Source organism: Lagopus leucura, unplaced genomic scaffold, assembly GCF_019238085.1.
Source record: "Lagopus leucura isolate 7727_CA_CO unplaced genomic scaffold, USGS_WTPT01 Super-Scaffold_100009, whole genome shotgun sequence".
Classification (NCBI taxonomy): Eukaryota; Metazoa; Chordata; class Aves; order Galliformes; family Phasianidae; genus Lagopus; species Lagopus leucura.
The window spans coordinates 28872686-28885495 of NW_024962266.1; the positions used below are offsets into that span (position 1 = coordinate 28872686).

The 12810-nt window shown below is 41.2% G+C and overlaps 1 protein-coding gene across 2 annotated transcripts in view; it reads left to right on the forward strand.

The window, feature by feature from the left end:
* Nucleotides 1-12810, forward strand: part of LOC122181026 (serine/threonine-protein kinase TNNI3K) — a 47325-nt gene that overhangs the window by 11812 nt on the left and 22703 nt on the right. For both annotated transcript variants that reach the window (XR_006179302.1, XM_042873129.1), the window contains exons 11-17: nucleotides 110-259; nucleotides 1770-1856; nucleotides 3069-3125; nucleotides 4114-4206; nucleotides 4292-4349; nucleotides 4473-4667; nucleotides 5048-5152. Coding sequence is in view for 1 of the 2 variants with exons in the window: in XM_042873129.1 (XP_042729063.1) it covers nucleotides 110-259; nucleotides 1770-1856; nucleotides 3069-3125; nucleotides 4114-4206; nucleotides 4292-4349; nucleotides 4473-4667; nucleotides 5048-5152 (745 nt within the window). In the remaining variant the exon portion in view is untranslated. The remainder of the gene's footprint in view (nucleotides 1-109; nucleotides 260-1769; nucleotides 1857-3068; nucleotides 3126-4113; nucleotides 4207-4291; nucleotides 4350-4472; nucleotides 4668-5047; nucleotides 5153-12810) is intronic.

Here is a 12810-nt window from a genome sequence, read left to right on the forward strand (position 1 = left end):
GATAATATATTCCTTTATCAGGTAAATCGGTCTGTGCTCCATCCGTGTTGACACAAGTTCTAAGATCTGTTCTGACAGCTGTGCTTCCCACACATCTCTGATGTTCTAGGACTGCACTGTGCTTGCTACCATGGCCATATTCGTCTGGTGCAGTTTTTGCTGGATAATGGAGCTGATATGAATCTGGTCGCTTGTGATCCCAGCAGGTCCAGTGGAGAAAAGGATGAGCAGACCTGCTTGATGTGGGCTTATGAGAAAGGTATTTCTGTTTTCTATGGAAATCTACAGAGGAACAGTACGGGCAGGGGATAGGAGTACAGAATTACCCCTCAGGCCCCATTGGCTGAGCGCTCAGCAACTGTTTTCCGCTTCCTGGCATGAAGGGTTGTAACAACAAGCCCTTGTGTTTATCTTCTCATATATCAGTTGTACATCAGTTTAATTCAACACAAACTCAAGGACAGCGGTATTTATGTGCTGCTAAAACAGCAATCATAGAGCCTGTTCAGAAAAGGCCTGTGGGATGTGCTTGAGGAGTTTTAATATTATTGCTGAAGGAGGCATTACAAGGAACAATACATCAGGGCCAGCAATCTTCATTTCTTGTAAGGTCAGAGCAGGGAATCTCCCCTTGCTGTTAAGCTGTGCCACACGTTAGCTGCACATTGGGTTCTGGCAGCAGGACCATCTGCAGGAGGGGACCCTGTGATAAGAGCCCAGGTCTTGAAGGGGAATGGTTTTAAACTGAGACAGGGGAGGTTTAGGTTGGATATGAGGAGGAAGTTTTTCACCCAGAGGGTGGTGAGGCACTGGCACAGGTTGCCCAAGGAGGCTGTAGGTGCCCCTGGAGGCATTCAAGGCCAGGCTGGATGTGGTTCTGGGCAGCCTGGGCTGCTGGTTGGCGACCTGCACACAGCGGGGGGTTGGAGCTGGATGAGCGTTGTGCTCCTTTGCAACCCAGGCCATTCTGTCATTCTATGACCTGCCCATGTTGGAGCAGAGCCAGTTCCTGCTGCTCCTGAGGGAACCCATTGCTATGGAGCTGAGCTGTGAGCAATGCTGGGTGCACCTCTGGGGGAGCAGGATGAGGGAAGAGGAAAAACCTCTGCAAGTTCAATTTCGACCTTCCAAGGCACTGCAAATCTGTCATGAGAATGACTGTAATTAGTAAAACAGACTTCAGGGCCCTTTTAAAAACATCACGTTGGCGAAATATTCTGCTCAAAACATACTGAGGGAAAATTCAGCTTTGAAATGTTTAGAAGAGACTTTTGAGCATTACCAAGCAGAACCTGGCACATCGGGCATTCAGAAGATGGAGCATTGTGCTCACACAGCTCTGCTGCTCCCCAGACATCATGAGCACAGCAACTGTCTGCAGCAGTACAGAGTGCACATCCTGTGCAGTTTGGGACATAACACTGGAATGCTTTCAGGCACTGGTTTCCCTTGCACGGCTTATTGAAAGCTGTGATCCACCTCCATTTAAGGATTTCTGAAGCAGGTGGTTTTTCTATTGCCACATGTCATGTCACTGCTAGGCAGACCTATGAAAATAACTTTTTTACTTTTATTGGCTGATATTTTCCTGTATTTCTGTAATTAAGAATTACGTTAGGTTGTAGATGAGCACTGTTTTATCTTCATTTACATGTTTTAGATACACGTAGTTCTGTTTTTATATGTAAAATCCATGGATTTTGTATAAATGTTTGGATATTTTAGTGACAATTAGGCTTACCTGCAAGTCCTTGTACCTCCTTTCCCAGGTCACGATGCCATTGTGACCCTTCTGAAGCACTACAAAAGGCCTCAGGATGAATCACCCTGTAACGAATACTCCCAGCCTGGAGGAGGTATGGTCTGAGAGGTGGCTTTAATCCCAACTGAGTGCTCCCATCCAAAGAGGGCTGAATCCCTGGGTGTTCCGCTGATGTCAGGGAGCTTTGGATCGGTTCTGTCTGGCACAAATCAAATCAGTGTCATGCAAATCACCATTTCCCATCTTACACATTGTCTATTTCTGCCCAAATTCTCTCTTTACCCTTAAATAAAATTATCACTTTGTATTGCTCAGTAGAAAGAGAAGCTAGAAGCTGACAGGTGGTAATTCCCCAGCAACTACTTACACCTTTCTACATCCCTAATACTTTGTTTAGCCATTCTCTTTTTGCTGTCTGCCTCTGCTAGTTTTTTCATTGCCAATACTACTGGATTTCCATACTTGGTCCCCTTCATATTTTTATATATTTGAATATCTAAGTCTCCCTTGGGAAGAATTTATTACCCTGCTTGCTACAAAGTTACTCATTTTTATTGGCTTTTAAATGCTAATAACACAAGTAGATAAACAAAACATTTTACAGTGAATTGAGAATGCTGTCTGCAGAGAAGATAAATATATTACACACTGTGTGTTGTCCAGGTCATTGCTTCTTCCTACCATGGAAATGGGAAAAGCCCTACAGCCAACAGCAGGCTCTGTCTCCTTCCTACATGTCCAGCTCTGCAGAGCTGTATCACCTCTTCCAGGTTTAGGTTTAGGGTACCTGGAATGCATGTAAGTCTACAGGAAACTGAGTTTATGCATGCATTGGAAATCCATTTGGGTGTTAGCACAGCTGAATTTTTAATGCTGATTGTTAGAAATAATTCAGCTGCCATTTAAGTAGAAGAATAAGAAGTGATGGTTTTGGTACCCAGACAGAGCTGAGGTCTTCTGAAAAATCAAGTCAGGGAACTGAGCAGAGCCATTTGCTGGCAGCCCAATTATCAGAATTCTTTATCTGATCTGAGTGCCTTTACAAAGCCTGGCTGATGCAAAAGACCACCATTTTTGTGTTAGGTCTTCTTTACATTAGCAAAAGGTGGTATTGTTCAATGTTCAGTAAAGCTACAGACAAATTGCTTTCAAGAATTCAGCAGTGTAACAAGTCACAGTCCTACGTGTGTGTGTTTATGTATGTTTCCATCTGGTGTTTTTGCTGTGTCACCTGCTTGTGGATCTATCAGTGTATTTGTCAGTATGCTTTGAATTCCACAGAACTAATGCTGTTCTTTTATTTCAGATGGTTCCTATGTGTCAGTTCCATCCCCCCTGGGAAAGATTAAAAGCATGACCAAAGGTATTCTCAATGACCAATGGGCAAAACTCAGAGCTTTGTATTCTTTTACCCAAGGTGCTGTTCAGCCTAAACATGCCAGGCCAGGCTCACAATTCCTGGGTTTCTTTTTCTTCACAAATGTGACACTGCGTGGCAGCAGCTGCGTTTCCCTGGGACAGCTTTAGGAAACAGTTCATTCAGATGTTTTCTTCTCATTGTCTGCCGAGGTTCTCCACAGCACAATTCCTGTGTTTATCTCATTTTAGCTTAATAAATACATGTTACCTTTTTAGTTGGTTCATTTATTTTGTTTTGGAGGAAAGGATGCTGCTGAAATCCCCTGTAAAATGCCTGGTTGATCTTTACAAGAAAAGTTACTTCCAAAATATATTGTGTTATTCCGAAAAAAATCAAGTTAAAATGTTCAGATGAATATTCATACTTCAAAATATATCACTTTCTATGGTCCTTCCAATTTTTCAAATATTCACTCTGTATCTAATCAAAACCTTATATCCTTTACATAGCAGCATTTACATGCTCCACTGAGAAATATTCTGATGAATTATATAGCAATAAAGCAAATTGCCTTAACAGAGATGTTTGTTAACATTGCAAAATTCAGATTCCAAACGTCACTAAGAAGTAGATGTGGAATAACATACACTGCATTGGTGATGAGCATTAAGAATGGAGGGAGAGGAAATTGCTCTCCATGTAAAGGATTTTATGCAATCCTTATCCAACATGGGCAGAACATGCTCATGGGACAGTGCTCATTGGTGGTAAGATTTAAACACAAGGAACAAGGCAGCCGTAAAGTTGCAGTCATTTCTTTGTTACTGGGGTTTACTGTGGTTACTGGAAGAAAAGGGGACAGGATTACCTGCCAACCAATTTGCAGGAGGAAGGGCAGCATTTACTGTGCAATGGCTTTGTGAAGTTAAATGCTGATATTCTGCACTGTAACCCTGCGTTTTACCAATAGGCCGAGTGCTTTCTTTTGCAGAAAAGGCAGATGTGCTCCTCCTCCGTGCTGGTTTGCCATCACACTTCCATCTTCAGCTCTCTGAAATAGAGTTCCATGAGATCATTGGCTCAGGTACCAGGAATAAGAAAGCCTCCATTCTAAATGTTTCATGTTCAGAAGGAGCATCTTTACGCTCATTTATCTTAAAACATTTCAGGGTCTTTTGGAAAAGTATACAAGGGGCGATGCAGAAATAAAATCGTAGCAATTAAACGGTAAGCTTACCAGACTTCCTTTCTGTTTGGCTAATTATATTGTCTGAAATATTAAAAAATAAATAAATAAGTAAGGCTTTATGATATTCTTGTCTTACCGACTTCTTTCATGTCAATTCTAAGCTATCGAGCCAACACCTACTGCTCCAAGTCTGACGTGGACATGTTTTGCCGTGAAGTTTCCATTCTCTGTCGACTGAACCATCCATGTGTCATCCAGTTTGTTGGGGCGTGTTTGGATGACCCGAGTCAGTTTGCCATTGTCACTCAGTACATTTCTGGAGGATCGCTCTTCTCCCTGCTGCATGAACAAAAGAGGTATTCCACCTGTTCTTTGCAAGGACTTGTACGGAATTTGGAAGACAAATACATGTGAACGTTAATCCTTTTCATTTTGGATGAAAGTAATAGTAAAAGGAATACAACTGGAAAAAAAAAATGGCTCTGATTCAGAGTATTGGGTGAACAAGGGAAATTAATAAGTCATCAAAAAATTTGATTTAGTCATTTTATTCTATTATATGCATTTACAATACATTATGATGTTACATAATGTATGTAGTATAATGTATTTAAACACATTATTTTGTGTTTAAAATGTTGGCAGAGTTTCATAATTTCGAGATAAGAATGATTTGCATTTAGCTTTTGTCTGTTCATTAACTTTGAGTAATACTGTATTTTCTCTTAACATATAGAACTCTCGATCTGCAATCTAAGTTGATAATTGCTGTAGACGTTGCCAAAGGAATGGAGTACCTCCACAACCTCACACAACCTATCATACACCGTGATTTGAACAGGTAAATGTCTTTCTTTATTCTGAAAAGTCAGGGAATGTGAAACCTCAATGCAACAGCAGTGGTCTGCAGCCTCACCTGCGTGGTGCCTCACTGAGATGGAGGAGCTCGAAGGAAGGAAGGTCTGCTCACATCTGTTGGGCTTGATAGTTGGGCATGACAGTTCCACATTTGCTGGAGGCTTTAATAGACTGAAATTGAGTGACAAACAATTATCAACTTCTGTGATTCTGTGCAACTTCTCTTTATTTATTTATTTATTCGTGTCACTGACAGATTTCTTATCGGGAGCTTGCAAAATATTTACACCCTATTTGCATATATTGATCCTGCATATATTAATCCCACAAGATAAACAATATATGCAATGCACTGTATCCCCCCGGTACAGTTTTTTTAATCCAAGGCATTAATTAATTATTTTCACCAGCTTCTGTTCCTCTGAAAATTAGGGACCTCGTTTAAAATAGCCACTTGACCCCCTAAGGTCAGTAACAGACTCCCCTCCCATCTGTCTTACCTGCCTGTCCTGAAAGAGGAGAGACATCAGATGAGCCTGCACTTGTCCCAGGAGGGAGCACCAGCTGGTTTGATTAACTGCTGAACGCTTGTTGTAGTCACACGTCAGGTAGATCTCAGCCCAAGAATCAGCTAACAGTGCCACTGACAAGGAGGAGAGAATCTCTATGGAGCCAGTTATCCACACTTCCCTCTGGAACTGAAACTGAATTGAAAAAGCTTGTATGGGAACTTCCTCAGTCACACTTGGTGAACAGTAATTTTCAGTGAAGGACGAAAATGGTAGAAAATGGTGTTTTCTTACATTTGGCACACTGATGTTTAATGCTCGTTAGAAACAGGAAACGTCTTTACTCAGAGGATTTTTTGTGTCAGGTCTAAATCAGAAATCACTGCAGCGAGCCATTCTGTGCTAAATTCTGCTTTGGTAATAGACTAACCTATAGGTATATACAGAGGAAAGCAATCAGACAAAGAGAGCTAGAGCTGAACTGCTGTTGCACATTTTAGCCATGCTGGATTGCTTGGAAACAGCTCCTTCACATACGCATGTAATCGCTGTGACAAGAAAGCCTCTACTGAAAGAATTTTTAAAAGTAGGCTGAGTTACAAAGTGTGTTTTCTTCAGTGTCAGACAAATGTCTTCATTCCCCTTTAGTTTTACTACTTGTTTTAAACAACATTTCACAAGTGTTTGTCTTGTTTATATCTCAAGTGACCAGTCCTGCAGAGTGGTGATGATAAAATAAAGAACTTCCCCACATCTTTGCTCCAAGTTTCCATTTCCCAGTGATACTGACAGCTGCATTGAAGGATTACCTGTGAAACACTCATCCTTTTGGGAAAAGGAGATGATTTTTTCCCCTTGCTGAGTGAAGAAGTAAATTAATGGTGAGGCTGTGCCTAGTTCAGGGTTCTGGTATCAAGTTATGTAGAAAAAAAAAAGAGTAAGAAATCCATTTTCTGGACATTGGCATCTTCAAGAGAACAGTGTGGCAGAGTTCCCTTTCTTGCTTCCAGTACAGTGACAGCACTACAAGGGACACCTGTAAGTTACAGGGTTTCAAATGTAACATCTGTCCTCTACAAATGAAAGCTTTCTTGAGATTTGAAGCTTAACATACAGTGAGTAGTGAGTAGTGAGATGGGTAGATTCTGTGTAAGAACAGTCACAGAAGTGCAAGCCAAAGCCCATCTATCAGCATTCAGCCTTTTGATGACGTCAACTGTTGCTCCTTCAGTTCCTGTCTCCCCATCTCACTGCCTCTCCTCAATGCAGAGGAGAACATTGCCATTTGCAGCTTGTCATTTTGGAGACTTGTTCTTAATAGTGGAGTCCTGCACGTAATTCACTGGTTTCTTTTCTGGTCCATTAGATTTCCCACATAGACAAATATGTTTTATTCTGCTGTTCTGGAAAGATGGATGCAAATACTACTTTAAATCAGTTTGTTTATTTTGGTGTTTCATTTTAATTTTTTAGTTGAGAGATTCTCGGTTTATTTACAGCTTAGCACTGTAATTTCAAAATAACATTTTGTCCTTTAATAACCTATTTTCCCTTCCTTTAATGGTTTTGTGTTTTTTGCATTTCTAAGAGCCAAGATCCAGACAGTGGCTGATACCCGAGTTCTTGGTGTATACAGAAAAAATCTGTTCTACATTTTATTGAAAATAGTCTCATGCTGTGCATGTTCCAGGGAAGATTAGTGAAATACCTGACAGTATCAAGTCATGAGGGTCTTACATACAAGTACAGCCTCTTGGTGAAGATAAAACATACTTCCTAGTTCTGCAGGTCTTTAAATCAGAAATTCTGCATGGGAATTTTAGGGCTTTGCTGTTACACAGATCAGCTGTAGGCTGTTTGAACACTGTTTGAACTTTCTGCCTTTGATTATTATCATTTTGCTTTTACAAGGCCTCCCGTGTAAGTCGTGAGCTTTAAGGTGGGCATTCAGTTCTTCAATTCCAGCCCAAGTCAGGAATGCTGGCAGCTTCTAACGTGCATCCTTTTGGCAATGACTCTTAGCCCATCTCATAGTACTGGGTCTGCATGAAGAGCAGACAGAAACTGCTGTTACTGAAAACCTGTTCAGTGAGGAAGAACTTGGCACTGGACAGAGATTTTTCTACCTTAACCTTTCCTTCTCAGAAGATACATATATATATATATATATATATATATATATATATATATACATATTTTTTTAATACATACATATGTATAGCTGTTAACAGCAGCATGGCTTCACCAATCCTAAATACATGAAAATGTTGGGGGAAAGCTGGTTTAGGCACCACTGAGTGTCCAGTTTTTAAAGCAAAAGATGGATTCACTAGAATTTGCTGTGCACAGAACAACCTGCCCATCAACCTGCAAAAATGACCAGCAAGAATGACTACTTGCTACCCCATTATAGTTTTCTTATATACCTATGTAATACGATAAACCTGGATTGTGCACTGCACATCATTAATGTCGACTACCTGCTGTCCTCCTCCTGACACTGAAGATTCCCCTTTCCTCCCCCCACCCTCTCCGACTTCACACATCTCGAACTTTCCCACTGTGTCTCCTCCATAGACCCACACCCCTCCACCATTTACTTTCAGGCCCAAATGCTTTTATTTTGGAGCTGGAGCTCTTTTCTCTGTCAGGGCTCAGGCCAAAAGCCCCACACCCAAACGCTGCAGTCTTGGTAGCTGTGCAAGGACAGCGAAGATCCAAACCATATGGCTCATCTTCGTGCCTTGTCACTGCTGTTGCCCAAATAGTTCTTCAACGAAGGATTTTTAAATAATATTTTCCACACCCAAAAGGGAGTCTCACTAAAGAGCCAAAAAGTGTATCACTGCCTCACAGAACTTATGTCAGATCACATTAGCGAGGGTCAGAAGATAAATTTGCTGCAAGGACATCAGCGTGGTTGATGTGTAGTGCTGATAGTAGCTTAACTTTTTAGTATGAGAGCAAAAGCCGTGTTTTCAGCATGAGTCCCAGTCAGCCCACAGACACAATTACTGTATGAAAATCTTCATCGTAATGGCAGAGAAAGACTGAGAATGAAATCCTGACCCTCTTGTGTTAAGTTCTGCCAGTAGCTTCACAGGAGTTATATTTTTTTTCTAACCTTAGATTTAAGGTTATGACCTTCTTTGTGAGTTCTGAAATCTAATGCAGTGCACATAATGCGTTAAATGAATCTGCAGCATGTCTTGACAGAACAGAGAAGAAAATGAATCTTTCATGTCTCTACCCTGGGAAAGGGGTTATCCTGCCGTTCGGAGAATAATTGGGAGTTCTATTTTGCTTTCCAAGCCTGGAAAAAGTTCTGACAGCTATCAGCAATGGTGGCACGTATCAGCTTATTACTCCTTATATCGAGTCTTACAGTGGTGAGGGATTGTAGTCACAATGATTATAGCACTTTAACAAAGAAAGAGACTATTTTAGTATCAATTTAATTTAAGGCGTCAGAGCGGAGCACGGTTGGGCCCAGCCTTTGAGCGACTAACCCTCATTTGATGGCTGCAACTCTGTGAAAGTTTCTGAGATGGCTTAGTGAGGGAGATGAAAGGGCAGACGGAGGCCTGGTGGTAATGGGGATGGTGTCTGCAGCTGCTCTTTGTTATAAAGCCCCCTTAAAATCTTAAAATAGCAGTTGCCTTTCATTATACCAACAGTGTATTAAAGGTAGAAGGGTCTTTTCATGGCTGTGTTCTTTGGGAAAGGAGCATGCACTGAATAGGCTTTCTCTATCTTTTGCCTCGAAAGCAGGGAGTCGTTGTGTCTGCCAGGCTGCAGCACTGCTCACTTTTGCAGCGTTGGGGCGATTACACGCTTTGATTCTTTCATCTTTCTTTCCTTCCACTGTTTCATGAAGAGATTGATGCTTGGTCTCACCATTTCTAACTGTGTGTGGCCTCAACAAAGGACAGTTAATTTCTGATTCTGCTGAGATCATTATTAACCTTCTGTCAGCTCAGACCAGATTTATCTTCCCCCATTTCTCACAACAGAGGTTTAGTCTCTTTCTCACCGTCTTTGGTTTTCAAATTTCCAAGTGCCATTGAGGCAATAATGGCATTTGTGAGTTCTATCTTCTATACACTGCAGGTTATATATTTTCTTACATTACAAAAATTAGTAAGTGTAGTGCACATTGAAGGCAAGAGATTGACAAAACTGAGCCTGAGGTGCCTCCTGCTTCCAGGTACGTTCGTGCACTCAGCACTGAGGTGGGCTGCTCAGCACTTTCTGTTGGAAGCACTTACGTGAGCCATGTCTGGAAAGGGGGGGGAGGGCTGTTTATTCCTCCGCTGGGCTTCTCCACAAAAACTGACTCCAAGGTTCTGACTAAGCTTATGAGGGCTGCTTGTTTTCAAGGCCTATACAAGCCTTGAGCAAATGGAAGTTGAGGCCAGGGCTCAGCACGTCTTCTTCCCACTGAGAAACTGTGATAATTTTTGTTGCTACTGACAGAAGCCAAATTTGAACTGCAGCCACATAAAAGTCAGCAGCTGTGTGTGATCCACGTGTCTGCATTCAACAGCCTCAGGTCAGCCGTACGTGTGATTGATGCCCTCTTGGGGGGATCTTAAAGCAACGTGTCGTACTCAAATCACTTAAATATTTCAGTGGAAAATATATATATATGAGAGCTAAAATCAAGATAAACAGAGAGTTGTGCCTACATTATATGAACCCACTACATTTTTATGATTGCACTTATTTTCCTGCAATTTGGGTTCAGGTGAAGCTTGAATTCGTAGACAGTGATTTGTGGAAGTCCTGCCTGGGAGAGCTTAAATTTTATCTGCCCTAAAAACTGTAACAAGCTGAAATTTGTATTCTTCACTTGATTGTTCTTGCTCATATCTACATCTCTAACATGAGGAATTTATGCTTTTTTGTTGAGACCATCAATATTACTTTCATTTTCCCTTCAGCATGTATGCTCTTGCCAACCTTTTCATTTCTTTTTTTCATAGGCTTTTCACTCTCTTGAATTTACTTGAATCAGCCAATGTTTTGATAAATATCATGTCAACACTGTTGTGTCTACATTCACTTGCTTTTATATTGCAATTTGCAATATAAAAAAATATATAAATATAAAAAAGCACTGTACAGTGGCTGCTGTATGAAGATCTTGATCCTCAGAGTTACTGGGAGCTAAAGCACTCTGTGAATCTTTCCCCACATTCTCAGTTCTTCGAAGATCTGTGTTTGCAATGCTAGTTCTTAAAGCCTCGCTCCTTATTGACAGCGTGCAATTGTTGTTCTTCTTCTTTATGTGTTCTTTGCTGAAAATTAAATCAATTGGAACAGCTTCCCTCACAGTAAGTCAATTTTCAATGGATTCTATATACATTTTTCTCACTAAGTAACATGCTACCAAAGGCAAAGGATATTTTGCCTTCACAGTCATGATCCACATTATCATACCACTTCTAAGTACGAGAGTGTATGCCCTTTGTTAGCAAATACTTAATTAGCAAACATTTATTTGGCAAGGATTGTGTTTTGCCCCTTTTCTTCATTCCCTCCAGATTCTCTTGAGATCAAATGGATTTGTGAGCATGGCCAGCATTCACTTTCCCTGTTGATCTCGAAGGCTTCCTCTCTCATCAAGTGTCTGTACAAAGCACAATCTCCTTTTCTTATTTAGAAAGAAAAAAAAAGAAAAAAAAAAAAGAAAGGAAAAAAAGCACAGGTGTACAAGCAAGATGTTATTCCACCTCTTCTCAGATTGCTAACATTTATGACAGCTCTTGTCCCTGCTGCAACATACATTTGTGTTCTCTGACAGTATTGAACTTGTCTGAAAAACAAGTGAATGTTTAGGATTTTGTTTTTCTGCTATAAAAAAAGTGATCTTGACCAAATTTCAGCCTATTTCTGAGCTACTTGTAAAAGTGCAGCTGCTCCCGAAGCTGCAGACCCATCAGGATGGGACTGCTGCAGTTCTGCAGGGTGCGAGTCCTCCCTGTGCAGGCTGACCCAGCTCAGGGCTGTGTGCAGGGCTTGGTTTGCATCTATGGCTCTCTCCTAAACCCCCACATGTAATGACATTTCAGTTCCCCTTGGGCCTATGAACCCTTCCCTGCTGATGAGAATGTCACAAACACCTTCTCAATAGCCATAATTCATGCCACATATGAAATAACTACCTCGGTGCTTTTGGTTCTGCAACATCATGACATTCTTGAGTTGATTTTCCAAATTGAGATGAGCGTAGTGTTTTGTTTGGGACATGCAGTGAGTTCCTTCTTCACTGGGCTGCTGGCAGCTCTTTGTCTTGATTGGGAGTAGAAACAAACAGAGCAACAATCGGAGCTTCGCGTTCAGCAATTCCTCCATTTGTTCTTCACAAGTTTGCCTGTTGCTTTCTGTTCTGTGTGCACATCACAAAGCCTCTCACAGAAAGCTGGGATCCATACAGCTTCTTTTCAAAGCTGGATGGAAATCTCAAATCTCCAGGCATCGTTCTGCCATTGGCACACCAGTCTTATGGGGCTACAAAGTTTCTAAAAATGGCAGAGGCAGCAGGGTATCACAGCAAGAATTTGAACATTTTGAACTCTTAAGTTTGTATTTCTACACCTGAGCATACATCACACCTCCGAGAGGCACTGAAACCTCAATTTGCAGGGAACTCATTGGAACTCCTGCTGCTGGCACCTATGTTTTATTTGGCCAGCTTTCTCTTCTGCATACAGGCTGGCAGCATGTAATTCAGAAACATTGTTCAGGAAATAGGAAGGCAGCAGAGAAATGTCTTTAATTGTTTTGAAAGCCTTGACTCGCTACTGTGAAGGCAGTTTTGCTCCTGTGTATGTGCTTTTGCACTGAAAAAGTCAATATTACAAGAAAAGTAATTTGGTCCCTGATGAAATCAATATGTATATGGCTCACATCAGATGATTGTACAGAGCAATATCCTCTGAAATCAATGCCTATGGCAGGATATGCCCATTTATAACTTCACACTCATATTACAGTGATCCACTTTGAGGATAAGAGTAGAAGATCTTAGAAGCTGTAAATACAGAGAAGTGAATCAGATCACCTTTTAGTCAACCTGGATACCAGTGGTTATCCCTTATTTTTCACAATGTATTGACCTCAGATTATG